The sequence below is a fragment of the Ursus arctos genome, unplaced genomic scaffold (assembly GCF_023065955.2).
Source record: "Ursus arctos isolate Adak ecotype North America unplaced genomic scaffold, UrsArc2.0 scaffold_24, whole genome shotgun sequence".
In the NCBI taxonomy this organism is placed as follows: Eukaryota; Metazoa; Chordata; class Mammalia; order Carnivora; family Ursidae; genus Ursus; species Ursus arctos.
In genome coordinates this window covers 1,453,220-1,480,867 of record NW_026622919.1, presented here as the reverse complement: position 1 = coordinate 1,480,867, position 27,648 = coordinate 1,453,220, and the positions used below count along the sequence as shown (strand labels likewise).

The 27,648-nt window shown below is 65.1% G+C and overlaps 2 protein-coding genes across 9 annotated transcripts; one reads left to right on the top strand and one right to left on the bottom strand.

Moving 5' to 3' along the window:
- Window positions 1-287: 287 nt before the first annotated feature.
- On the bottom strand, window positions 288-27,648 carry FAAP100 (FA core complex associated protein 100). 7 transcript variants are annotated; one of them, XM_057318284.1, is made up of 10 exons: window positions 27,404-27,648; window positions 27,088-27,206; window positions 25,306-26,258; window positions 23,981-24,137; window positions 22,437-23,209; window positions 22,194-22,330; window positions 20,838-20,954; window positions 19,170-19,383; window positions 18,832-18,969; window positions 288-1,792 (listed from the first exon to the last, which is right to left on the bottom strand). In XM_057318284.1, exons 1-10 carry the CDS (start codon window positions 27,566-27,568, stop codon window positions 1,644-1,646), a joined length of 2,922 nt encoding a protein of 973 aa, XP_057174267.1. In that variant the 5' UTR covers window positions 27,569-27,648; the 3' UTR covers window positions 288-1,643. The 7 variants fall into 7 exon arrangements, with proteins under 7 accessions (XP_057174267.1, XP_048083102.1, XP_057174266.1 ...); XM_048227145.2 differs by having other exon boundaries at window positions 1,716-1,792; window positions 19,297-19,383; window positions 22,194-22,333; window positions 27,404-27,641; XM_057318283.1 differs by lacking the exon at window positions 288-1,792 and adding an exon at window positions 16,090-18,529.
- Window positions 10,351-15,810, top strand: FSCN2 (fascin actin-bundling protein 2, retinal). Of its 2 annotated transcripts, none has more exons than XM_026483905.4 (5): window positions 10,351-11,318; window positions 14,314-14,470; window positions 14,801-14,922; window positions 15,303-15,470; window positions 15,570-15,810. In XM_026483905.4, exons 1-5 carry the CDS (start codon window positions 10,493-10,495, stop codon window positions 15,773-15,775), a joined length of 1,479 nt encoding a protein of 492 aa, XP_026339690.2. In that variant the 5' UTR covers window positions 10,351-10,492; the 3' UTR covers window positions 15,776-15,810. The 2 variants fall into 2 exon arrangements, with proteins under 2 accessions (XP_026339690.2, XP_026339691.2); XM_026483906.4 differs by having other exon boundaries at window positions 15,222-15,470.

Here is a 27,648-nt window from a genome sequence, read left to right as displayed (position 1 = left end):
GCAACCCCACACCAGCCTGTCACCTCCCTGCACCCAGGACCTCTGCACCTGGGAGCATGGCCTCCAGCCCCCCCACACCCCCACACACAGACTCATTCTCCCTCACCCCTGCTTGCCTCCCACCTCTAGCCACCTTCCCAACTAGTCATTACTTGTCAGGGTAGGTAGTGGGCCACTGCTCCTGGCCTTTGCCGCTGCCATTCCACCCGCCTGGAATGCCTTTCCTTCTCCATCCAAACGCAACGTGGGACCCTGGGTCGGATCCTGGAACAGAGGAACCGGAGAGGTCCGAGGAAAGTATGGAGTTTAATACCAAGTGCCGAAGTTGGTCTTGGTGACAGGTGAACCATGCCGGCTAAGTTGTTACATTTGGGAAACTGAGTAGGGAGCCTACAGCAAAGCTCAGACGGTCTTTGCCACTTTTCTGTAAATCTAAAATTGTCTCATAATAAAAACGTCGTTTTAGAAAACCCAAGGAAAACTAGTTTCTCTGTCCTTAGGTCACTGTCTCACTCTTCCATACCCGTGGACAGGGAAATACACGCTGATGCTCCTGCCATCTAAAGCCTGCAGGGTGCTGGGCAGGCTCTCGCGGGGAGGGCAGGGGGCAGGCCTGAGCCGTGCTGTTTGGAACAGTGGTCCCAAGGGTTGTGCTGGTAGGCAAGGCCAGGTTCCTGCTGGCTTGGCCTGCTTGCCTCCGAGTTTCAAGTCAAAGGGCAAGGTCAGAGCCACAGACTTCTGTGTCTGGACTCGTGCCCAGTAGGGGCTTGCTCACCTGCCAGCTCTGTGCACACAGGCACACCTGGAAGCGAAGCCTCATGCTGGCTGCTGATTTGGTCTCATGCAGGGCTGTGCGTGGAGCCAGGTGCTGCAGGCTCATCACCGCAGCTTTGTCCTGGGCCAGGAAGCCCTGGGCCAGGCCTCCATGTGCTGTTCACTTCTTGCTGCCTGGGAGGTACCACAAAACTATGCCATGTTGCAGGTGGGGAAACAGGCTCGTGGTGTGAGGAGTCAGGTGTACAGAGAACGCAGGCCAGGAGTCCCTGGGCCCCTCCCCTCCCCGGTGCTGTTCCAGCAGAGGAGGGTTCCAGGCTTTTCACAGACAGGCCCCAGTGGAGTTTATCTCCCCGCCCTGGTGTAACAAGCACCAAGGAGGGTCCTGGAAGAGCAGGTGTCTAAGAGTCCGGACCTGGCTTCCGGGCCAGGCTCAGCCCTGTGCCAGCTGTGGCCTGCCCATGCCTCCGTTTCCCTAAAGAAGTGGTCCAGTGATGTGAAGTTACTGTGGCCCATCAGAGGCTCTGAGGCTGGCGGTCCTCCGGCACTGGACGACAGGTCTAGGGACAGGAGGCCATGGGGCAGCCTTGTGAATCTCCCTGCCACCCTCAGCCCCCAGGTCCTCGCCTCTGGCTTTGACATCCGGGCGTGTGCAATTTTTGGTCAAGAGGCACTCGCTCAGTGCCTGTGTGTGTCAGACCCAAGATTCCTGGGAGCGGTGGCCTTTGATGGCCAGCTGGCTCCTCGCTTTGCTTCTGACAGCACATTTCCAGGCCTCGCTTCCCTGGGCCTCAGTAGACAGAATGATGCGCTCCCTGTATCATGGGGTGGGGGTGCGGACCCTGACACGGGGGTCCATCCAGTAGTGCTCAGTCTGTCGGCTCCTCACCTTTGCTGCACACAGTGCCGAGAACAATTATGTCGGAGATGCGGCATCGGCCCCCCTCACCGCCGCTTCCCCCAGAGGTCACCTCTGGTCCGGGCAGAGTTCTTACTCTCGGTGAGCTGCACCCACAATCTGCAACAGGGAACTAAGGGTTAAACCCAGGAGCCCAGGCCTCCAGCTGCTTCACATGGTCCCATGGTCCCACCTCTCCACATGGCTGAAGCCGGAAACCGGGGTGCCGCCAACAGCACACCTGCCCTGGAGTCTGTCCGGCCGGCTGCCTGCCTCCTACTTCCCCACAATGAATGTTGCAGATCAGGTCCCCCTGCTCCTGGTGCCGGAAGCTCTGGCGGTGGGCTCTGTCTGACCTCACCCTTCACCTACTGTGTCCCTTGCTCACTGCCCTCCAACCCCAAACTAGTGCCCGGCTGTTCCTCTGCCAGGAACATTCTTCCAGTTGGCTGCCTCTTCCCTGCAGGCCTCCGGGCCATGCACCGGCCTCAGGTCCAGTGCCCCCACCTGAATATTTGTTATTTACTGTGTGTCCCCACCCTCTGCCCCACAGGGTGGGTTCCCAGGCACAATGGTGAAGCCAGTGTGTCCCCCCCATGACTGGAATAATGCCTGGCACCTACAGGACTGCAGGAAGCGAGGGAGACAGGAGGAATGAAAAGGGAGGGGCTCCCAGCCCTAGAGGGACCTTCCCTGAGGGGCTGGCCCAGCTGTCCCCCTACCCTGACTCCAGTGTGCAAAAAGGGGGATATGTCTCTTGGGCTGAGAAGGAAGGAGCCCCAAGGTCTGACTGCCCCCTGAGACCCTCTCCCCCCAACCCCCTCCCCCGGCGCTGGTTGGCTCTCGGTGCAGCAGGGGACAGTGCTGAGGGGGTGGGGCAAGGCATAGAGAAGGTCCAGACTAACCCTGTGCCTCCCTCTCTGGCCCCGGACTTTGGGGAGCGCGCCCGGCCGGCCGAGCTCTCCTGACTTAGACTAGGTCAGGGCCCCGCGCGGCAGGTGTCCCCACCCCCAGGACTCCTGGCGCCACGCCGACGAGTAGGAGGCGGATCGGGGCGGGAATACGGGCAGGAGGACGCTGCTCTGGGCGCTCCGTCCTCCCCGCCACTGTCCCGAGGGCTGGCAGAGTGGGAGGAGGCGGGGCCGGGCTGGGGTTGAGCCGGGGCTCCGGACGGGTCACCGGGCGCTCTCCAGCGCCCTCCTTCCTCGGCCCAGGCTTCCCAGTAAAGGTTCGCGGCGCGCGGGGGGCTGGCCCGGCGAGGGGTGGGCGTGATTACTCTAGGCCCCGCCCACCCCACCTGGCTCTGGGTGCGGGTCGGCTGTTGGGGGGCGCGGAGGAACCCCGGTGGGTGGGCCCCCAGGCCCTCGCTCAGATAGCGCCCGAGGCCACGTGTCCCTATTTGGTAAGGGGGCGGTGCCGGGTCACCAGTCCTTGCGCCCACCCTACCCCCCCCTCGCGGGGCCCTGCCTCCGGGAGCTGGATCACGGCTCTAGCTTTCCCCGCGCCCTTTGAGGTCAGTGCTAGTGACCCCGGACGGAAAACCAGTGGACGGCCGAGCTCGGAAGAGGCTACCCCAGAGGCGGTGCAAACTGGGGCCGGAGACTTGGGGCGCCCTGGCCTGTCCGGATATGCCCCATCTCTGGGGATGCGAGCAGGCCCACATGGGGGCCCTGCCACCCGCAGTCCTTCTGCGCTCCCCCTGTTAGCTGCTTTCAGACCTGGCACCAGAGCCCCTTCCCGCTCACCGCACCCCCTATCTCGTCCGCCTCGGCGCGGTGCGGGCAGGCGCGGCACCCTGGCCCCTAGGGACGGAGGAGGCGGAAGCAGGGCCCGTACTCAGCACGCACCTCTCTGGGTTGGGCACGGGCTGGGAACGGGGACACTCCCCAGGGGCAGCGAGCTTGACGGCCTGGGCCAGGAGATGGCGCCCAGCCGCGAAGCGGGCCCGGTGCTATACCCAGGTGGGCCGCCAGGTGGGTCCCGCTAGCAGGGCCGGGCGCCCGGGGCTGGGCGAGGAGTCCGGGCTGCACCTGTCTGTGCCGCCCTCCCCCCAGGGCGATGGCCTCAGCCCTCCCCAGCGCCGGGAGGGACCCCACAGCCACTGACGGGGTTGGGGAGGCGCCCGGCTCTGCTGGCCAGCCCCTGAGTCACTGCCGCCAGAGAGTGATAGGAGTGGCTGGTGACCTCAGCCAGTGCTGACGCAGGGAGAGAAGGTGGGATTGGGGTCAGCCAGCACCCAGGCAACGGAAGAGGGGAGGGCCGGGGCCTTGACTCAGCCAGACGGGGACAGCCCACCCTGATGACCAGGCACCTTTGGTCCACCCCAAAGCCCGGGCGGACCTGGACCTGACATGTATCTGTTGAATACACAGGGCTGGCCCCCAGGGGCTGGGGATGTGGACGTCCCAGCTGCCCTGTCCGGTCTGCGTCCTGGGAACACTCAGTTATTTCCGCAGCTAGGACCCCCCAGACAGATGGCCATTGATAACCAATTCAGAGAGACGAAAGGGGGCTCCGAGGCTGAGACAGGTTCCAGGTCGCACAGCAGGAAAGGCAGAGCCAGGATCAGACCGGAGGGACTCTAGAGGCCGCTACTCACCCGGCCAGCTACGGGAGGCTGGTGCGGGGGGACAGAGGGGCTGAGTTTATTGCACTCCTCCAGGGCCTGTCCCAGGGCTGTGAGCTGCAGGGCTAGCCCCAGGCAGGTGGGAGAGGGCGCTGGAGTGCCACACCCGGCAGTGGGGAGCCACAGAATGCTGTGGGGGGTAGTTTGGGGAGGGGGGGGTCCATGCTGAAAATGGGCCCCTGGACTCTGAAGGCCTGACTCCCTGTCTCTTGCCTAGACTGTCGTTCGGGGAAATGGGCAGTTTGAGTCCTGATCCAACATCCAGGATTGTTTCGTGTTTCTCTGGGAGGTTTTAGGCCCTTCTCTTCATTTCTGCTGCTGCTTTGACGTTTCCGGCTGTGCTCCTGGTGAAGTCCCCTTCTTGTCCCGACCACTTCCAGCCCCTGGGCACACGGTGGCCCTCGGCTCTTGGGACAGTTCTTGCATTTTCTTTCAATTTCATTCCTGGTGGGGTTTTTTTTGTTTTTTGTGTTTTTTTTTTTCTGTTTTTTGCTTTGGGCTTTCTGATAATGGGGTGTCATATCTCTTCCACGAGGCCTTCAATGCCGCCACTGTTTCTTTGACCTGTTTTTCCCGCAGCTTTCTGGGATATTTCTTTGACTTCTTCTGACCCTGCAATGGAATTTTTTATCCCAGTTATTATAGTTTCTAACCCTTTTGTTTTGAGATAATTTCAAACTTACTAACTTTCTAACATTTACCACACTTGCCTTATTGTTCTTTTTATCTGTCTCTTCACTTCGGAGCCATTTGGGAGCTGGTCCCAGACGCTCCGCCCTCCAGGCCTTCCTATCTCAGCGGTTTTTCCTGAGAATGGGGCATTGTCCTGCGGGACAACAGCGGGGCGGCCCACATGCCGCGATTCAGCAGGACGCTGCTCGTCTGCGGTCTGTGTGTTAATGACAGCAGTTGTCCTGACTTAGTCGGGGGCCACCTGTGTCACCCAGGTGTCACGCACCATCCCATGCAACACCCCTAGGCTTCTCTCCCACTCGCGCACCGCGGAGCAGCACTTAGCGGTGCGCGGATGCTCCCGGGAAGTAGCCCGGCACCGAGGCCTCGGGCGGTGCTCGGCGCTGGCCCCCGGGAAGCCGTCCAACACAGGAAGGTGAGCACGTGCACAGCCTTTGCTGCCATAGGACGAGGAGGCGCTCCATTTCTGTTTTGTCCCAGAGTCCCTCTTGGATCTCGAGCAAGGTTTCGGGCACGCAGTCGGTACTTAGTACATGCCTGTGAGGGTCAGTGTGAGGGATCTGGTTCCGTCGTGACAGCACAGTGCTGGGGTGTGCGGGGGGCGGCCTGGTCACCTGCAGAGCTGGGGGCTCCCGACTCTCTGTGCCTGGTGTGTCTCGAAGCCCGGGTCAATGGTAAATAGCCATCTAGTTTCTCGGAGTTGATCTGGTCCTGCTTCTGAGCCCCGTGCAGCCAGGGACTTACTCTCAGATATTCTTGTGAATGCTCCCCTCTTGCTCCAGAGATATGCAAAGGTCCTGGGGTCTGGGTGTTGGATGACCACAACAGTCACAGAGCGTCTGGACATGCTGGGTGCCCCGTCCTGCCCTCATGGGCCCTTCAGGGACTTTCAGCCTTGCTGGGGCCCTGGGACTCCTGCCCAGAGGCCTTGGTCCCTCTCTCTGTGTCCCCTCCCCTCTAGAAATAACCACCCCTTCCTCAGGACTTTATGATTTTACAAGAGACAAGAGCCAGGAGACTATACCGGCTTTCTACCCAGACAGCACCAAGGGCGGGGGGGTTCCCCTCCCAGCCAGCAGCTCACCCCTGCAGGCGGGAGGGGGAGGGCCGCACAGCAGAGGAGCCCATGAAAACCAGTATTTCAGTGAGCTGCCCTGCCTTCAGGAGTGGTGGGGGATGGGAGTGGGGTTGGGGATGGTGAGGGAAGGGAGCGATCTGAGGGGAGACGGATGGTGGGGAAGGGGAGAGGCAGGGGGTGGGTTTTCACGTGGACGGACCAGGCCCAGGCCGGGCACCGCCCAGCAGCGTGAGATGCGGAGCCCCCTCCCCACACTCTTCATTCCAACACTGCCCTCTCCTTCCTGCCCTGCAGAAGGGAGCCTGTCACCCTAAACCTCCTGCAAGCCTCCAGTAAACCAACCCAGGCCCCGCCTGCCCTTGTAAGTGGAACTTCAGAGTGGCCGAGCTCCACCATGAAAAAATCATGAGGCAGCCAAGCCCTGGGCCTGCTTTCAGGAATAATGTGGGAGGCTGGGCCCTGGGTGCTGGCCACGCTGGACCCCGGGAACCGACGCTGGGCCTGGGAGCAGGCAAATCAGGGCCTTGGGCTGGGCCCAGCTGTGTCTGGGCCAGCAGGAAAGCCCTTGCCTCGCCCTGGGTTGGGGCCGAGGAGCCCTGGGGGCAGAGGCCCAGAAGGGGGCCAGTCAGAGTAGCCTGGCCACAGGAGGGCACAGTGCCTGGGGCAGAGTGGGACGGGAATGCCGACTGGAGGACTGGAGCCGCAGCTGGCCCGGGGCTGAGGCGGGGGCACAGGAAAACAGGGCGGGGCACTGGGGATTTCCTCTGTGTGAAGTAATTCTGAGACTCATTGGCCTGTGGGGAAGGAAGGGCCCAGCAGGCATTGCTCCAGCAGGGGGCCAAGACCTGGCCCTGGGACAGGTGTGGCCTGGGGAGGTCCCTCCATCCTGGGCCGTTTCCCAGTTTCCAGGGCTCCAGGCCAGCAGAAGTGGGGAGCCACCCCCTCCCCCAGCCGGCATACACATGGGGCCCGTGCCAGCTCACACCACCAGCAGCAGCATTGCCCGGGCATCCAGCCGGGTACACACGCCAGTCGCCATGGCAGCACGCAGCGTGCTGGGCAGGAGCCCGGGCTGGGCTGTAGCATCCAAGGCCAGCAGTGTAGATATGCGCGACTGGGAGTCCTTTCCCTGGTAGCCCCCCCAGGGGTCTGACCGGGGTGTGGGGGAGACAGGCGGGTGGCCAGGCCTGCCCATCCCCCAGCATCCCAGGGAAAGAAGAGTTTCCTGAGAGCTCCAGGGTTGATGCCAGGCGGCTTCAAGGCCCTCTCCGCTCCTGGCCTCAGCTGGACCTCACTAAGAGGGACAGGAGGCCAAGGATCTCCCCCACCCGGCCTGCTGGGAGCTTCAGAGAGCTGGAGCGACCCCTGCCTTGTAGGCCCAGCTTCAGCCAGCAGCGTCCGGGGAGCTGAGTGGGTGAGGTGACTTTGGGTACCCCCGAGGGCATCCTGGACAGGCCACGGGCCTTGCGTGCCTCACGTGGCTGGCTGTGTGGACCCCCTCTGGCAGGGGCACATGCGACCCTGAGAGGAGTGCTCCCTGTCGGTCGAGGACACAGCCCACCACAGGCTCTCACGAGTAGTACCTGACGCGGAGTCCCTTGTGCGTTTCACAAGCTAATCGCCCTGCTGGGCAGCCACGAGCGGGCTCTGAGGCTGGGATCCCACGAAGCATCTCCAGGGCCAGGGCCGGCCCAGCCCCTGACCATGCTCCCTCTGTGCCACCCCATCCGTGTGCACCTTTACACATGCGCCCACGCTGGCGTGCACATGCCTCACTTCCCTGCAGAGGCTCAGTGCGTGGAACGTTCCCAAGACCTACTGTGCGCCAGAGCCTTACGGGGGATCCAGAAAAGAACCGTGACCCCTAGCACACATCTGGGCTTGGATCTTGGGTCCTGGGGGGCGTGTGGGGAGCAGTCCATGCAAACTCCCTCCAAGGAAGCCTGGGCTGGGAGACCCAGCTCTCATTGGGGCCGAAGCAGTGCCCCCTTAGGTCACCCTGTGAGTCAGCGCCAGGCAGCCCCACCCTATGCCCAGCTGGGGCTGCAGGGCCCCGGCACAGAGAGGCCACAGCCAGGTCTGGCTCTGCCACCGAGAGGCTGCCTGGAGCCAGGCTCACTTAGCGCCTGGCAGCTGGGCTTCCTCCCACTGGGCACGTGAAGCCCGTGAGCGCCCTGCCAGCGCCCGTCAGCGCGGATGAAGCCTTCGTGCTAATCGGGCATCCCGGGCTCCTTCGGAGCATAGCTGGGAGTTGGGGGGACCGTGGGCACAGCTGCCCACAGGCCCCCCTGCACAGACGAACTGAGCAGTGCATCGAGCACCTGCTCTGTGGGTGTCCCTGCAACCCTGGGAGGTGCAGAGAGTGAGATCCAGTGAGAAACAGGTGTGGACGGCATCACGGCTCGTACCCCCGAGCCAGGGACGTTTCCCTGGCATCGAGGTTAAGCCTACACCCCTGAGACTTGGAGGATTCTCTATGGGCACTCTCCGTGGGGAGGGGGTGCTACCCCTGACCGCATCTCCCTGCCAGTGGGCGCCTGGCACGCAGCCCAGCCAGGCACACAGTTGATGCCCCATCGACGTGTGGGGGTCGCAGAGATGGACCATGCTAGCGGTCAGGGAGCGCTAGACCAGCCCCCCTTGGCCAACCTGCAGCGTACACTGTGCTGTTGGGGGGATCGGTGGCCAGGTGTGTCCCAGAATCCCACTCTGACCCCAGTGAAGGGACAGGTCTCTGTCTCCTCAGTGTCTGCCTCGCCTGGTAGGGCTGCTGCCCCGGGTTTGGAGAAGGAGGAAGGACTCCTGATCTCATCTGCCCTGCCCGCCCCCTGGGGCCCGCACATCCAGCCCAAGGCCCTTGCACGTGGCTGGACGCCCACAGCGTGGGGCCCTGTCACCGCCTCGAGAGGGTGGGAGCGGTGCTGCCTGTGGCATCAAGGGCCCACAAGGCTGTGGCTGGAAATGCCCGTGGCCACGGGCCCATTCCCCCAGGGAGGCCTGAGGGTCACACACTGCTATGCGGAAGAGGACACCCAGGCTGGCCCAGGCCCAGGCTGGGCAGGTCTGGTTTCACTACTTGGCTCCCAGCCCCTGAGGCAGGTGCAGGAGACAGGCAGGCAGGGTGCGGCCAAGCAGGACCCGGGCAGGTCCCCAGATATGGCCCCCTTGGGCCCAGGGAGGTGGGAGCCTAGCCAGATGGGCTCAGAGGCTGGGACTGGGAGGCGCTGGGGTCAGGGCTGGCCACCTTCCGGCTTCTCCTAGCCTGCAGGCCACACCCCTCTGCTGAGAGGGCTTTGCCCCTACCCCCGGGACCAGACCCTGTGAAGACACTGCAAGTCAGGCCAGTCCCCCAGCACCGTGAACAGCGGTTAGGGGTCCCCAGGCCCACGCAGCAAGGCTGGGTTCACCATAGCTCACCCACGGAAGGGGAAGCAGTCTTGTGGGCTCCTTGAGGTGCTTACGGCACAGGGGTCAGCCCGAGGCCTGGTCCTCTGACCCCGGGTCTGCTGGCCTGCCACCTTCAGGACGTTACCTGCTCCATGCTTACACTCTCGGGTCACCTCCCCGCTGCCTGGTCCTCCAGGTCGACCGGGGGCCCTCTCCTGGCCCCGCACAGTCAGGCCGCCTGGCCCAACAGGACTGCGACCCTGCCTTGGGCCTGGATGCCACGGGTGCCGGGATGGGGGTGCCTGGGCACACCTGGACGCTCCCCGGCACCACGACCCTGGCTGCCACTCTCCCAGCCCAGGCCACCCTGGGGGAGATGTTGGGCCCAGGGCTGCAGGCTTCGGCCGAGGAGTGGCCGAGGGGGACGGTATGGGAGTCCAGCTCCAGGCTGCCAGAGTTGGGGGGCCTTGCCGGGCTCCTGGCGGCAGGAATCAGAGAGGCAGTAACTGGATCTGGCGGCTGCCGAGGGTGGAGGGCTGCGATCGGGTTGCGGCCCCACAGAGTTTTCCACCAGGCAGTTCTCTCCACACTGGGAAGGAGCTGGGCTGGGCTGGTGAGTCTCTGCGGTGGGTTTGGGGGCTCTGACGTGGGGGGCAAGTAGGAGAGAGCCCAAGAGGCACAGGGGCCAGGAGGCGGGGCGCGGGGCCCGGCAGGCAGCCGCCAGCGAGGACAAGGAGGTGGTCAGCCCTCAGCGGGCGGAGCTCTCCACCCCTGCAGGCCTTGGGGCTCCGGCCGCTGGTGCAGTCCGTGAGTGGCTGAAATCCAAGCTGGGGTAACAAAAGGCAGTCGCTGTCCCTAAGCCGGCACAGCTCTGATCCGCCCTCCCACCCGCCCTCCGCTGCCCGCGGGCCTGCAGCCACTGGTCGGAGGGCAGCGGGTCCATGACGCCGGCCAGGCCTCTGGGGGACCTCGGGGGCCGTGAGCACACAGAGAGCACTCCCCAGGCCCCTCGCGGGGCGCCGGGCCAGCCCGGAAGATGCCCACCAACGGCCTGCACCAGGTGCTGAAGATCCAGTTCGGCCTCGTCAACGACACGGACCGCTACCTGACGGCCGAGAGCTTCGGCTTCAAGGTCAACGCCTCGGCCCCCAGCCTCAAGAGAAAGCAGATGTGGGTGCTGGAGCCTGACCCGGGGCAGGGCACCGCCGTGCTGCTCCGCAGCAGCCACCTGGGCCGCTACCTGTCCGCTGGGGAGGACGGGCGCGTGGCCTGCGAGGCGGAGCGGCCGGACCGGGACTGCCGCTTCCTGGTCCTGCCGCAGCCCGACGGGCGCTGGGTGCTGCGGTCGGAGCCGCACGGCCGCTTCTTCGGCGGCACCGAGGACCGGCTGTCCTGCTTCGCCACGGCCGTCTCCCCGGCCGAGCTGTGGACCGTGCACCTGGCCATCCACCCACAGGCGCACCTGCTGAGCGTGAGCCGCCGGCGCTATGTGCACCTGTGCCCGCGGGACGACGAGATGGCGGCTGACAGCGACACCCCCTGGGGCGTGGATGCGCTCGTCACCCTCGTCTTCCAGAACCGCCAGTACTGCCTCAGGGCCTGCGACAGCCGCTACCTGCGCAGCGACGGCCACCTGGTGTGGGAGCCCGAGCCCTGTGCCCGCTACACGCTCGAGTTCAAGGCGGGCAAGCTGGCCTTCAAGGACCGTGACGGCCGCTACCTGGCGCCCGCGGGGCCCGCCGGCACACTCAGGGCGGGCCGCAACACGCGGCCGGGCAAGGACGAGCTCTTCGACCTGGAGGAGAGTCACCCGCAGGTGGTGCTCGTGGCCGCCAACCACCGCTACGTGTCTGTGCGGCAAGGTAACGTGGGCGCGGCGGGCCGGCCACGCTGACCTCGCTGTGGGGGCTCACTCGGGGAAGGGGTATCGCGTCCTCGCGGGTGGCAGCACACGGTGCGGGTGGCCTTGGGCCACGTGCGGGGGTCCTGGCAGAGGGCTGCTGGCTTCAGAGTCGGGAGGAGGGGCTCCTTCTCAGGACCACTGAGCCCTGGGTGTGCTGGACGGCTGCCGAGTGCAGGACCGCGGTGCCCAGGCCTGCTGCCATGAGGGGCAGGAGGGCAGGTCCCGCCACCCTGGGCTGGCGCCCCACCCCCTGCTCCCCCCTTCTCTTCTGCTCCATTTTCTGAACTTTACAGGAAATTGGGGAGAGGGCCAAGGACAGGGCAAGGAGCCAGCAGGAGTGCAGTGGGCAGGGCCCTTGTGCCCACACCGCCCTGCCTGACCAGTGAGGGTCCTCACCCAACCCAGGAGTGGGGTCCCTCCGGTCTGGTGGCCCCCCCTGGGGCCCGGGCTTCTTGGTGGAAGGCATGGTCTCTGCCGGGCGGGTGCAGCCTGGCTCCCCATCAATCCTGGAGCATTGACCACCTGCCTCGTGTGACCAGTGGGCCTTTCCACACGTGATCACACGCCTGTGAGGTGAACACAGGCAATTCCTACTTCCCTGAGACGAAGCTGAGGTCCCAGAGTGGCCCCTAGCTGGGCCCAGGCCAGCAGTCGCAGCTGCCCCCCACTTGGGTCCCTGGGTCTGTGCCCCCAGGAGTGGCCAGACACCTCCTGACCTGGCCCACTGCCACCCGCCAGTCCCGCTGGCCGAGGCCCAGCCATGAGCACTCAGGAGGGACCCCCCCGCCCCCAGCCTGCAGTCAGGGATCCCAAGGCCAGTCCTGCACTGCGATAGGCTCCACAAACACCTCCTAACGCCTGTCTGGAACATGGCCAGGTCCTGGGGCACGACGGACAATCAGTCCTTGTCCTTCCCGGTGCAGGCCCTGCGGTCTGGCTACACCCCTCTCTGGGCAGTAGGAGGGCCCCGTGGTTGGTCTGCCAACCATGTGGACCGTGTCCTCTGTGAAGCAAGGGAGGTGTTGGACACGAGAGCGAGTGGACGGGTCCAGGTGGCGAGCAAGGCCGTGGTGCCGCTGGCGGGGGGGGGGGGTGCTGCTGACAGCGACAGCGCTGGTACTGATGGTCAGGGATGGTGCCGTCCTTCCCTGGACCCGCTGCATCTGACTGTCTCTGCCACTGAAGAGGCCACAGGGACCCCGCATCCGCGGGCTCGCTTCCTTTGCAGTAACCCCAGGGCACGGAGCCGCCCATGAGCCGCTCAGATGCTGACTTGGCCTCGAGCGGTGGAGGAAGCAGGATGTGGCGGGTCAGTCCCAGGGGAGGAGGCCGCGGGAGCGGCCTTGATCCCAGTAATTTTGCCGGCCAGGCAGCCCCCAAACCTGTCTTCTTCCCCGGGGGTGTCTGGGGGCGCCCTGGCTAGCCTGTTTGCTCCACCCACCGTCTTTCTTTGCTGCCCCGTCAACCAGAGTCTGCTCCTTTCTGCGGCGCCCACTGCTGGCCTTCAGGGACACAGTGGAGCTCACAGAACAGTCCCAAGTGGCCCAAGCCCTGAGGACATCACCTCATACAAATGGAAGTCTGGAGGCACGGCGGGGGGGGGGGGGGGAGGTCCCAGGCAGGACACCATCGCTGGCTCAGTGGCGTCCTCAAAGCCCTTCAGTCTCCCCACCTCGTGGAGCTGCTCACAGGGGACAGCTCTGACTCGGGCTGGCGGCCTTGTGGTCTGCTGCCAGTCCAGCAGACAGCGGTGTGAGTCGGAAACCCCTCGGCTGCAATCTGTGCGGAGCGGGTGTGTGGGGCGATGCTGGGATGCCAGTGGGGTTGGCCTCAGAGTGGCTGCGGTGCAGGGGTGCACCCCAGACTCAGGAGCCCTGGCCTCCTGCACCCTCAGCACCTGCACACGGCTCTCCCACCTCCTTGGTCTGTTTCAGCGTCGCCTTCTCCATGAGCCATCCCAGCCAGGGCCCCAGCACCTGTGGGCACTGGACCAGCCGTCGTCGTCTGGGTTGTTACCGCGGATCACGTGCCTGGGGCATCAGGCGCTCACTTAGTTCAGTGCTGCTGATGGGGGGGGGATGGCGGTGATCCATGCAAAAAGGGGACAGATCCTTATCTGGGCAGCTTTGGAGGGGGCAGCCCTGGGAGCTGGTGAAGGACGGCAGGTCTCCTACCTGCCTGGGACAGGGCTGGACGGGATCTGGCCCCGACCCTCAGGCCCCCACTTCCTCTTGCTCCACCAGCTGGACGCGCTGGAGCCCGGCCTCGTTGGGAGCTCTGTGACCTGCCACACCACTGGAAACAGTGTGGTTAATTGGAACATACTAGGGAGACTCCAGTACCTGCCCTCTGCCCCCCACCCTGGGCATGGATACCCCCAGTTCCCCCCTTCCAAGAACCCTAGGCAGAGCCCCAGATAGCCTTGCCCTCCCTCAGGGCTCCTGGGAGACCACACAGGTGAAAAGGGGGCTGGGGGGAGGACAGTGGGCCAGGCTCTACTCGGTGCCCAGGAGAGGACCCCAGGCCCCAGCTGTGCCCTGGACCATGGCTTAGGGAAGAGGGACCCCACTGTGCCCACGCAGTGGCTTAGGAGTGAGTTATAAATAGAGGCTGGTGTAAGTCCTAGGTCGAGAGGGCGGCAGCAAGCAGATTACCTGATCAGCAGAGGCAGGGGATTTGCTGGCGCAGAAGGGTCTGGCTCCCGGGGCTGCGGTAGGAGCCAGGCCAAGGACCTTTAGGGAACTGGTTGGAGGGCTCTGCAGTGTGCCCACATGGCCATGTGGGCCCCACCTCCTACCCTCCGAGAAGTGCCTTCCAAATCTTAACTCCAAAGGGTTCTAGATGAGATGCTCTCTGCCTTGAGGGTTGCCCCAAGAGCACGCTTTTCCCCATCTTTCTGCTCCCCTCCCCCACCCAGGGAGAGGCGTGAGGGGCTTCCCATATCCTCCCTCCAGGGGTCAACATCTCAGCCAACCAAGATGAAGAACTGCATCATGAGACCTTCCTGATGCAAATTGACCAGGAGACAAAGAAGTGCACCTTCTATTCCAGCACCGGGGGCTACTGGACCCTCGTCACCCACGGGGGCATCCACGCCACAGCCACACAGGTGTGAGTGCACCATCCCCATCTCCACCACCACCGTCACCACTGCCACCACCACCACACCTCCCCCCCACCATGCCTCTCCCCCACCTCCTCGTCACTCCCATCTGCACCAGCACCTCCACTTCCACCATAAGAACCACTGTAGCAGCCCAGCCAAGAAAGAATGCCCACTGGGACGAGGGGCAGCTCTTAATGGTGGTGGGTGTGTCCGTGGAAGGCAAGTGCCTGTCTCTCCCCCAGGGGTTGGTACTGGACCTGAGGGGGATGGGAGAGCCTGACCCTGAGCTCCCAAGGTCTTGCTGCTCTGAGGGGACTTTACCCTGACCTTCCCAGTTCTGCCAACACCATGTTCGAGGTGGAGTGGCGTGGCCGGCGGGTGGCGCTCAAGGCCAGTAATGGGCGCTATGTGTGCATGAAGAAGAACGGACAGCTGGCAGCCATCAGTGATTTTGTGGGTGAGCACTCCTCACCAGTCCCAGGGAACTGGGGCTGGGCCCTCCACCCAGAGACCCCCCCTCTACTAAGAATCGCTCCCTCCTCCCTGTACAACTGCCCAGGCGGCCCTCGGCAGTAGTCACACTTGCTGGTCAAAGCAACCACTCTGGACATCAAGGAGCAATTATGGCCCAGAGCCCCCATCTCCACTGTATATTTGGGGAAGCTGGGGCTCAGTGGTGACAGGCCTCTTGCCAAGGTCACAAGAGGTCATGGCAATGGCAGATGTGGGCCCACGAGTGGCAGGGCCAAGAATCAGGGCCCCTTCTGCCCCCAGGCCCCACCCAACCTGGGAAGGCAGGGGACGGGCAGTGGCCCCTCACCCCTGACTCCCCGCCAGGTGAGGACGAGGAGTTCGTTCTCAAGCTCATCAACCGGCCCATCCTCGTGCTGCGGGGCATGGACGGCTTCGTGTGCCACCGCCGCGGCTCCAACCAGCTGGACACCAACCGCTCCGTCTACGACGTCTTCCACCTGAGCTTCAGCGATGGCGCCTACCAGATCCGAGGTGCGGACGGGGCAGGGGGCGCGGCGGGACGCATGGCGCGGGGGGCTGCTGCGGGGCAGGGGCCGGGCCGACCGCCGCCGACCGCGCCCTCGCCCCCAGGCCGCGGCGGCGGGTTCTGGTACACCGGCAGCCACGGCAGCGTGTGCAGCGACGGCGAGCGCGCCGAGGACTTTGTCTTCGAGTTCCGCGAGCGCGGCCGCCTGGCCATCCGCGCCCGGAGCGGCAAGTACCTGCGGGGCGGCGCCTCGGGGCTGCTGCGCGCCGACGCCGACGCGCCGGCCGGGGTCGCGCTCTGGGAGTACTGAGCAGGCGGCCCCCGTCCCCCTATTAAACCGTGTCTGTGGCGCAGCGGCTGGCAGGCTCCGTGGCGCGGCTCGCGCGGGGAGGGCTGCGCGCGGAGGGCGGGGTTCGGGCCGTGGCCGCTCCGCCTCCCCACCCGTCAGCGCAGGGGACCCCGGGCAGGGGTGCGTGCCCAGCAGGTGGAACACCCCCGCCCCTCCCCGCCCGGGGCGCCGCACAGCTGCTCCCGGAGACCAAGCGGAGCTCGGGTGGGGTAGGCCGTTCACAGGGTCTTTGGGTGAGGTATCCCCCCCCCCCCCACGGTTCTCCTCCCCAGGGGCAGGGTCTAAGGGAATCCCCCACGCGACTGAGGCAAAAGCAACCCCACCCCTCCCAAACAGGGTGTGAGTGGCCAACCCTGGGGAGAGGGCCCCTCTCAGCACACACAGGGGGCTCCAGGCCTCCCACTGCCACCCCTTGTGGCTCTCGCCCCCCCCCCCCACCTTGCCCCAAGCAGGCTAGATGCCAAGACAAGGTCTGTGGTCCGCCAGCTGGCATCCAAGCACTCTGCAGCCCCTGGGGACCCCACCCAGGCCAATGCCTCTTGGATGGGCTCGGTGACCCAGGCCATCAGAGGACAGCCGAGTGGGAAATGTGGAACATGGGGGCTGGGGGGGGGGGTAGGACACGGCCATGTGGCCTAGGGCCTGGAGGGAGGATGAGATCCGATGGCCGGTCCCTAAACCCAAGCCCCTCCCCACGCCTGAGGCCTGAAAACCTCCTCCAGTTTTGGGCCAGTGTGGGCCGGTCAGGACTGGGGCGCTTTGGGAAAGCGTGGGAGGCAGGGCGTGCAGAATGGACGTGCCTGACCAGAGCGGGACACAGGGACCTCCAGCCTCCCCCATCGCCCTCTCAGCCTGGCCTGTTCCTGACCTCACTGCCCTCCCCCTGCCTTAAGGATAGATGGGCTGGACCCAAGGGGTCCGAAGCAGGCTGAGTAAACCTTTCAAGGACCAGACACCAGAGCCCAGAGGAGGCAAAGGGAACAGGTGGCTGACAGAACCACAGCCCGTGCTGCCCCCTGGTGGCATCCAGAGTAGGAGGGTTGGGGGCTCACCCCCCCGGGGCTCGCCACCGGTCATCACTGTGTGAGGGCTCCCCTCTGGCGTCCCGACTCCCCTTTGCTGACCTCTGCCAGATAGCGCACTTTGCCTCAGCCTTTTGCAGGGCGAAGCCCACAGGGCCCACGTTAAGGGAGGCAGGGGAGAGTGCCTGGGGGTCCCCCAAGGGGCCAGCTGGGGTGGCAGTAAGGATGCCCCTGCCTGGGACAAGGCTGGGCCTGTGTGAAGGGTCACCTTCTGGTACCTGGCAGTACACCTCTGGCGGGTCAGAGGTCTGTGTGGGGGATGGCGAGCCACACGCAGCAGAGCTGGCGAGGGACACCTGGTGCTCAGTGTGGCGTCCCATCCCTGATGCGGCACTGACAGGGCACCCCAGCACGAGGCTCCCTGAGAAGCTCCGGCCAGGCTGAACTCCGTGCTGTGGCCTGGGTCCCATGTGTCCTCAACCCCTGCCCATCTCCCCTAATTTATAGAGGTTTCACAGGATTCTACTTTCTCTCTTCTCAGCTTGTTGCGTCTCCGTTTCTGGAGTCTAGGTGGCGGGCCTTGTGGAGTGAGTGCCCCCACACCCGCCCCACCAGGGGCCCCCCCGCCAGCAGGCAGGGGGAACGCCCCGACCCACGGCTGGGTCTCCATCCCTGGGAGGATAAGCGCTCACGCCTCTCCGGGGTTACCCTTGTCAGCAGCCCAGCGGAGCCACAGGCGGGTCCGGGGTGTGGCTTCCTGTGTGGGGAGCGGGACGGTGGGGTCCAGGGGCGGCCCAACGAAACCCTGGTGCTGGGGGATGTGCTTCCAGCGCCGCCCTGCCCACCCCCCACCCCCCGTGCCCACCACTGTCCGTTCTCCAGCATGCAGTCTGTGTGGCAGCCCCCCACCCTCCCAACTCGGACTCCCCACCAGCCCCTCTCCCTCCTTGGAAACGGCGTCCATCCTCACTGGGAGGGACTTGTAGGCCCTGCAGGCCGGGTGGGCACTTTGCCCCAGTGCTGGGGGACTCCCTGCTGGCCCCGACCATGGCGAACCAAAGCAGGGTGCATCTAAGCATACCCCAGGGGAGGCCCAGAAATCAGCCCAGAGCTCTGCCCAAACACACACACACACACACACACACACACCGGAAGCCGAGACAGCTCAACACGGAGAATAGACTTGTCCGGCAGCAGAGGAGCTCGCGCTCCCGCACGCACAGGAGAGCACCACGGCCAGTCCAAACGGGGGGCACCCCCCAAACCCACCAGCACCAGAGTGGAGCTGAGCCGCAGCCCCCCTGCGCAGCCCTGAAAACAATGCACAGTGCTGGGCGCCAGGCGCCCCGGCCAGCAGCATCTGCTTGGGGAGTGCTGGAGCCACAGGGAGCGCCGTCCCAGCTGGTGACCTCAGCAGCTGCACAGAAGCAGGGCTGAGGGGCCCCAAGGGGGCCAGGAGGGTCTGTGCGTGCGTGAGCGGGCAGTAGGGCGGTGGGAAGGGCAATGGCCACAGCCACAAACCCACAAGTCTCAATCCCGGAAACTCTCCCCGTGGCCTCTGCAGGCCACTCTGGGGCCCGGAGCCCGCGTCCGGGGCCTGACTTCTGGGTGGAGGGATGTCGCTGCTCCAGCCCCAGTACTGCAGACCAGAGACTGCCCGGCACGACCAGGTTTGGTGGGGAGCCACGGGCAGCTGTCGAGGGGAAAGGAATGACGTGGGCGGGCGGGGGAGCAAGGGCAGAGCCCGGCGCCCCCCCCCACCTCCCCGGATGCGTGCGAACAATGCGCTTTACATACACCCCAGGGCAGTCGCGTGCCCTTGTGCCTTGCAGCGGCCCAGCTCACCTGCCTCCCCCCACCCCCCAGCCACTGCCAGGGTCCGGAGCTGGGAAATAGCCTCTCGTGTCCTGGGCTTCTCCCCATAACACCACAAAAGCCCCTGGCTTGTGGGAGGGGGCTGAGGCCCCGAGAGCACCCAGAGAGGACGGGGCCCACCTGGCGTCACACCAGGAGCAGGCTGGGGCTCCGGAGCTGCCGGTACACCTGCAGGAGCCTCTCGGCGGTAGCACAGGAGCTGGCCTCGTCCTCCGTGCACAGCCGGTCTCGAAGGGTCCGCACCTCCCGCAGCAGCGTCTGCCGGTGGGGGCAGGCAGCAAGAGGTCAGCCCTCGCCTCCCTGCTGGGCACGGCCCCTCTGGGGGACACCCATTATGCACAGATCCTACTTGGGATGTGGCAGGTGACCTAGCAGTGCAAGGGACATGCAGCCAGGCCCCCTCCCCAGGTGACAGGAGGGTCCTAGTGAAGGCCAGAGACAGAAGGAGGCGCACCCACCTGCCCTGGCCCCGACTCTCGGCTGCAGGCCCCACTGTGCTGGGCTCCTTGAGAACCCCAGCCAGGCACAGTCCTCACTGACCAGGCTGGTGGGAGGCCCCGGGGACAGGAGCCAGAGGGGCCTCACCTCGTGGTTGACGTGGATTTGGCGGAGATATTGCACACGGAGGTCGGGTGGGCTGGAGCTCTGGGCGGCCTGCTCCACAACCATCCTCTGGGGGCGGGGGCGCGGGGGACAAAGGACAGGTGGTTGGAAACGATGCTCCCCCCACGCCACCTGGAGCTGGTGCTCAGGGCTCCCGGCACCTGTCCTCCAGCACAGTGCCCCCACCTCCAAGGGCCCCTCTGTCCTCCACTCCAGCCCTAGCTTGACCACGGAGGACTTGGAAGTCACTTTCTCCTAAGTTCTTGCCCCCCTGCTGCCCGCCTCCTTGCTCACCCCCACGGAGCCACCTCCCGCCACCCCATCTCCCATTCTTCATCCCAGGCCTGGTGCCTACTGCCCCCATGGCACATCTTGGCGTGGCCCACCATGGGGCCGCTTCTTGTCCCGCATTCTGGGGGAGGCCCAGGCAGCTCCTGGGGGCTCAGATCCAAGCTCCCAGACAGGATTAGGTAGTGAGGCCCCCGCAGGCCTCTGTGGCTGACACTGCACATCTGGCAGGGTCCCCCAAACTCTGAGTGGCCAGGAGAACACACACTGATTCGCAGGTACTCCCGTCAAAGGGAGCAGGGCGTCAGCTGATAGAGGACAGACCGGGGTCTGCAGCCCATGTGAGGACACCTGTCAAGGGCACATCTGCAGCCCTCCCTGTTAGGACCCAAATTCACGTGGGAGTGCAGCCCCCAGCAGCTGACTCTACCCGGAAGCGGGGTCTTTGCACAGGAACGAGGTAGGATGAGCTCAGGTGGGTGGGCCCCAAGTCTAACAACAAGCAATCAGGACACAGAGGACAGTTACGTGCAGACACGGGGAGAAGATGGCTGTGGAGAGGTCTCGGCCTCCAGCACCGAATTCCTGCTGCTTGTGCCCCATCTATGGATGTCATGGTAGCATCAGGACACTAACTTCCCCCTCCCTGTTGGGGGTCCAGCCGACACGCTCCTTCCCCCAGCATCATGCTAACCACGTGCCTCCTGGCCGCCACGCTAGGCAGGGTCTGGAGACAGCCGGACGGGAAAGACCTCAGTCTAAGAGGCACCCCTCTGGGCAGAGGGAACGGGAACCACCTGGGGGCTGGGTGTCCCTGATGGGCAGAGCCTCCTCTAACAGCTGGAGGCACTTGGAACTACATTCCTGAACTACGTGTGCCGCATCGGGGCCCATCACGGTGCCACGCAAGGCAGCCACGGGGGCCTCGGGCTCCTGAGTGGCACCCACCTGCCTGGGCGCACTGGTGGGTCTAGAACAGCAGCACCCAGGCCCTCTTCAAAGCCTAAAAGCCTAGACTGCAGCCTCTCCGATTCTCAGGGTCTGGGGTGGGGCCTGGGAATGTGCATTGTAAGCTCCCAGGTAAGGCTGACAGCAGCCACTGCAGAGCACGAACATATGGGAACAGAGGGGAGGAGGAGGGACGGTCCTGAGACCCCCATGCAGGCGGCCCCGGTCCCCACAGTCCCATGTTCCCTGCACCCCCCATCCCCAACTCCCCATGCAGGCCCACGTACCTGCAGACGCCCGATGACCGCGTGGTGCGTGCTGCACAGGCTACGCAGGGAGGAGCTCTCCACTTGGATCTCCACGGTCTGCATGGGCCCTGCTGCGCACAGCGGGGTCACGGCCACCTGCAACCCAGGACGAGCCTCACTGCCCATGCACAGCGCCCCACCCCAAGGGCAGCTCCACCTGCCCTCAAGAGGCCCTGGGGGCCCCTGCTCCCAGGCCTGGGTCTCCCCATCCCACATTAATTTGTATCAGAAAGACCAGCCAGCAATCGAGAGCGGCTCGTTGGGAACGTGGGTCCAGGAGAACCCTATTCCCTTGGAATCTAGACCCACAGCACCCACTCTCTGGTCACGTGACTCTGTGCCTGCCCCACCGTGGACAGCCCATGCCTGGACCACCCCTACATCCCACACCGGGCATGCCGGGTCACCCAACAGCAGGGTCAGGGTTTCAGATGTGAAACAGGGAGTGGGCTGGGGGATCAGTTGGCCAAGTGCCTGCTCCCCCCGCCCCCCTCCAGGTAGTTCCAGCCGCAGCACGCTGAAGATAAAAGCCTGGCAGACAGGCCGCAGGCCAGGGCGTGCCGGCTCCTTCTCCACACAGAGAATGCAAGGACTGGCACCAGGGGCCCGGAAATTTTGGGAAGGCCTCTGTTAATGGCGGTTCTTCCTTCCAGAACCCTGGGGCGCATTAGGGCTGTGAGTGCTCATGAGGCCAAGAGTGCCTGTGGAGCCATCATCAGGACCCAGAATCAGGACCCAGGGATACCCCAACCTAGACACGCAGGCCTGGCCTGAAAGGCTGTGCGGCAGCCAGTGGCCAGCCCACCACCTCAGGGACACGTGTCCTGGCAGCCTGGGCAGCTCTGCAAGTCCCCAGTGCTGGGTCGTAAGAGTTGCTGGACATGACCCTGGGCCGGCCACGAGCAGCACCTCGGGAAGGGAGGGGTGTGCGAGAGCAAGGGGTTTAGAGCACCGGCAGTCTGCCATGGCATCTCGGCGCCCCCACCCCCCCAGCGGCTTCTGCAACAGGGCAGGGGTTTGGGTGCTCAGGGACTGGTGTCGGTGCGCGCTGCCCCTGGGGTATAAACCATGGCCAGGCCATGCTGGGGCAGCCGGCCACGGACGCCAGCAGTGCACGGGGTGGGGGCCCACACGTGAAGGGCAGGCCGGTCCCCACAGGGACCCCACAGCCCTGCAAACGCTGTTCCAGCACAGCCAGGACTCAGACAGTGCACGTCAGAAACCTCTGCAAGGTGGTGACCAACAATCCGATTCCTCTCAAGCAGCCCAGAGACACAGCAGGCTCGGGGATGCCACTCGGAGAAGCCTCTCCCCGGACGGCTGACCCCTGCTTGCCTCTCGGATGGTGAGGTGCACGTCAGTGCCATCTGGGGCCACTCCCTGGACCGAGGAGAGTCGCTGGGCCCGCACGACATCTAGGGCGGTGTTCTCGGCGAGGAGCCACTGTAGGGTGGCGCAGCCCAGGGACGTGCCTGCTGGACAGCGGCGCCACGGTGAGCTTGGGTGGGGCCTGGAAGAGGGAGGAGCCCCGTGTCCACAGGCCCTGAGGCCACAGTGAAGCCAGCCCACAGCACCAACCTGAGTGACTGTCCCGCAAAGTGGCCCTCAGAAGCTCTGCGGACACCTTGATCGTGGCCACCGACGGGGGAAGGAACTTGGCCCGCAGGGACGCGGGTCCCCCCAGCTCGCTGTGTGGTCCGAGGAGAGCTCCCAGGAAGGTGTCCACAGGGTCACACACGGGGCTGAGCAGCCCAGGGGCCTGCGTGTGGGGCGTGGCCAGGCCAGGAAAGCGCAGGCACTGGAGCATGTCCACGGTGTGCTCGCTCAGGGGCAGGCAGATGCCGTCCTGCTCAGGCAAGACGGCGGGGGGGCACACATCCAGAGAGAGATCCTCAGAAGGCTCCGAGGGGGCGAGGGCCCCGCCCACAACCTCCCTGAGGCTGTAGTGGAGCGCGCAGGACACGGTCAGGGGCAGGTCCAGGGCACCATCCTCCCCGGGGCCCAGGGGCAGCGTCACCTCCCGTCGATCACCAGGGCCCAGCCGGTCCACGGGGACGGTGTAGGTGGTGGCCGAGCCAGTCGCGTCCGGGTCTGTGGGGGGGGCGCCGGGCAGCACCCGCACACACAGGGCCCAGCCCCGGTCCAGACCGAGGCCACTGTTGTTCTCCAGCCGGCAGGTGGCCGTCAGCACATCCCGCAGCTGTGGGCGGCTCCAGGCGGCGGTGGTGGTGCACGAGATGGGCCTGGGGCCCTCCCGGCTGGCCAGCAGGACGCAGCTCACGTTCATGGCTTCGTTGAGGCACGTCAGGGCCTTGTTCCGCTGCTCAACTGCCCTCTTCAGAGAAGACACTCTGGGGAGAACAAATGTAGCACCTGAGGGAGGGAAGGAGGCACAGTGGCGGGCCCCTCATCCCCTACTCCCAGGACCAGAAGATGCCAGAACCTGCTCCCTGACTTATACCACGTGAGGAGCAGGCCGCTGCCTCGGGGAGCAGCGCTCCGGTCCCGCCTGTGCCACCGCCCTTCCGGAGCTGACCCAACCCCCTCTCAGGCGGCGGGGCCGCGGAAGGCAGAAGATGGAGGCAACGCAGCCCACACTCAGCAGGCCCGGCCTCGCTCACCAGGCTCCCGGCCGCCGCCAACCCCATCAGGGCCACGTGGGCCCGGGGCGCCTGCAGTGGGCCTGGCTGCCCCTGTGCCTTCGCGCCCATGTGCTGAGCGGGCCCCTTCGCTCCTCTGCGGCAGTGCCAGCAGTGCCCCGACGGCGGCAGGCACTTGGGAACCGGCCCTAAGCCACGGGGCGCCACACAGAAGGGCAGGTGAGGGCGGAGGGGAGCCCAGTTTCTCTGGTGGGTCGGAGGAGAACGCCACTGGGGCCTTGCTGAGACAGGGAGGCAGAGCCCTCCGAGGAGAGGGGCCCCGGGGGAGGGCCAAAGAACCAGCACAAGCAGGGAAAAGTGCCGGTGGGGCCTAGCAAACGGGGGGCATCCCTTCCACCTTCTGAGGCAGCCTTCTGCCAGGCAACGTGGCGTCTGGGGCTCTCACTGCAGTCAGAGGCCTGGACCGACGCCACAACCCAGGACGCCTCTGCCCGAGCCACCGGCAGCGTGGGCCCTGCTCACCTCTCAGAGACGGTGCCGATTCCAGACAACAATTCCTTAATCTTTTGCCCAGTACTGGCCACAGTCGCTTCGGCGGGGCACAGCAGCTCCGAGCTCAGGTCCAGGCTGCACATCAGCAGGCGGCCCCGGGCGGATAGCGCCAAGAGTCTGGCGCCACCTGGAGACGCACAGCCATGGGGCCCAGTGAACCGGCGGGGGGGGGGGGGGGGGGGGCAAATGGCTGGAGGCACAGGACAGGTGTCATCGGCAGGCCAGCAGCCAGGTGAGAAAGAGAGGGCCCGGAGACGGCCCTGAGGAGCCCCAGACGCGCACCAGGGGCCAGGGAGAGCCCCTGCCCACGACCATCCCATCACACGTTCTGAAGGGCCCTCCCTGGGGGAGAACGTGGGCACACAGGTGCAGCTCGGTGCCACGTGGGGACGGGGTCCATGAACGGGACAAGCGGGAGCCAAACAAGGACCCACGTGGGCCCCTTGTCAGCCAGGTACAGCTGGACCTTCAAAGGTTTTCTGTGGTTTGCAGAGAGAAGAGCACCACACAAAACCCCTCGTTCCCGCTCCGCACTCGCCGGGGCCTTTCCAGGGGCTGCGGTCTCGCTAGCATCATTGCGTCCCCGTCCCCGCCCCTGGGCTCCATCTCCTGCAACTATCTGCTTGTCTCCCAACGCCCAATGCCCCTGAGGCCCCGAGCCCCGGGCCGAGATGTGGCAGGCTCAACAGTCAGGCACAGAGCATGGGCTGGCCTGGCGCTGCAGTACACGTGGCAGTCTGTCCCTGCCGCACAAACACTGGCCTCGTCCCCTCAGAGCGCTTTCTCCGCGGCGAGTACTGCCCCGTGGGCCGCTGCCACGAGAACGTGCGCCGGGCAAACACGGCCTCCACCTGTCCGGCGCTGTCTGGGGCAGACGCATCCAGCGCGAGCTCCAGCGCAGAGCGGCCTGTGGCAGGAAGAGGGGCGCACGCCTCCCAGCCTTCGGAAACACGCCAGGGCCTGATGGAAACCCATCTGAACCTCCCGGGACTCTGTGCCACACAACACCTGTCGCAGAGAGATGCCCTTGCCCCATGCCACCCAGGGGCAGCCTCCCCCCCCCCGCCCACACAGGACACACACCACCAGGCACCCCCTCGCCCTGAGACAAGCACCAAGTGCCAGCCTATGGCAGCTGGGGAGAAGCCTGCCCGTCAGGGTTACACAAGACGGGAACAAAGCAGGGAGATGAGGATGGGCCAGTTCACTGCGCAGAAGAGAACCACATGGAAAGTTCCACATACCCCCTCCCACCTACAGGCTGTGGCGTCACAGGTTTAAACAGCAGCTCGTACCTTCGGGCACCTCGGATGCCACAGAGAGAGTGACGACGCTGCCGATGCCTAAGCCCGCTGGACACAGCAGAGACGGTAGGCCTCCCGGGGCCACGCTGGGCTGCACGGGCTTCCAGGGGGCCCCCCCCTGAGCCAGGTCCACGACACAGAGCTCCGAGGGAGTGCTGTGGTATACACGGCCGCCTCTGCCACAGGCTGCACACAGCACAGGCCCAGGCAGCCGGTACCCCCGCAGCTCCGGCACCAGAGTGCCCGCCTCGTCCCAGCTGGCCTTGATGGCCAGGATCCGGCCACCGTGACCAAGGGCCACCAGGCAGTCAGGGTGTGTATCCTCCGCGTCCTCGGGCAATGACTCTGTCTTCAAGGCTCCAATGAAAACAACGGGTTCCTCCAGGTGATGGAGGATCTTGACAAGGGCCTTTGGGTCAACAGGAGACAACCTTGAGGTGACCAGGGTCTTCAACACCACACAGCAGAGCTGGCCATCAGGGAGACCACAGACGATCACAGGTGATTCCAGAAGGGAGGCATCAACTCCAAAGAGGAGCCCAAAGAGGGCCTGTTCCAGGAAGAATCCCCCGGAGCCCCGCGTACAGCTGTGCAGAGTGCAGCTGCCTGGCGGTGACACACAGCACAGCACTGGGAGGAAGTGGGGGGCTGTGAGCTCCCCAAGGGCCCCAGCCAGGGGGCTGCAGGTGGACAACTCCACCTCGCCGACCTGGCCTCCGGGTCTGGCGTCCTCCCCTGGACAAGGGCACTCAAACAGCTGTAACTTCCACTGGGCAGGGCCCTGTGCCAGAGTGATGAGCATGTCATCGACCACAGTGAAAGTGCACAGAGTGTCATCCGGGAGGAGGCACGCATCTGGGTCCACAGGAATCACAGCGTAAGGGGGCTCGTTGTCCTCACTGTCCTCGCTGTCCCTGTCATCCCCATCACCTTGGTTCACGGACCTTCAAGAACCAGGGAGCTATGGGTCAGAATGTGCATAAGTTCTCTTCCCAACAGTGCGCCCCTGAGCACCCTGGGCCTGGAGTCTTCCCAGGGAGTGACGCTGGTGCCCATTACGGCCCTTCAGCAGTGTAGGGAAGGCCCACCCGGAAGCAGCTGGCCTGCCACACGACCTCCCTCCCACCTGCCTGCGGACTGCTGCCATCAGCACCAGTCACCCCAGGACACACACAACAGGACGTATCCAGGCTTCCAGAAACGGGGTTCAGGAGGAAAATTCTCATCAGTGCAGAACTGTAAGACCCCTGAGCTCTAGTCTGTGAATTGTACACCCTACCTTTTTAAGTCCTGAGCCAGCAACGAGCACGGACCTGTGTCTAGACTCTGCACTGGCGCATGGGAGGGACCTAGCTCCTCAATATCGGCCCCCCTACGGCCTCAGGGTTCAGGTGCTTTGGCTGTGATGGCTAACTACAGAGACCCACCTAAAAGGTATGTCAGGCCAAACGGGACAGGATCCTGCCTCACGCTGCACCCCTGCAGTTACTAAGGATTCTCCTTGAGCAGGAGCCTGCTGGAGGATGCAGATGCTGGGGGTTGGGGGCACACCAGCCTTCGGAGCTGGCCCTGAGCTCACCAGCCCTGAAGGTGAGGGCTGGTGCGTGCTCACTGCAAACCTGACCCAGGCCATGCAGGACACATAGGTCACACTGGGCACAGGACCGGTGTTGGAGGAAACAGGGTAGTGTGGCCAGGGCCAAAGACAATGAGGAGTTCAGCTGAGGCCGAGGCAGCCTCCCCCATGCGGGCTGCCCACTGTTCCCCCCTGACCTGCTCGCCTGGTCCAACGACAAGAAGTAGATGCCTTTCTGGGCGCACAGGACGTAGAGCAGCCTGCGGAGGGCCGAGAGCTCCAGGTGCCACACCTGACCAGGGAACCTGTACACAGCCTGGACATCGGGGAAGAGGCAGCGTCAGGCCAGCCGCGGGAACGACGGACGGGAGCCAGCGCCCAGCACCCAGTCTTTAAACGAGCTTCTCCCCAAGAACCAGGCCCCCCCCCTCAGGTCTCCCCGCCCCGACCCCTCGGCCCGGGTGCGCTGTCCCCCGTCTTCCCCCCGCCACGGGGCCCTCGCCTGGCGCTCACGGTCAGCAGCCTCCCCTCCTGGTCGTAGACGTAGACGAGCTCGCTCCCGGTGGACACGAAGATCTCGGCGCCATGGCACAGCACGCGGGGCTTGCCCGCCGCCAGGCCCCCGAGTGGGCAGCGGAAGCTCTCCAGGTAGTCGACCCGCGGCGCGAGGCAGTCCATGGTGTGGGCCGGGGGCGCGGGGGGCGCTAGGGCGCGGGGAGGAAGCTCCGTCGGGGGGACGCGGGCGGGGCGCTTTACGG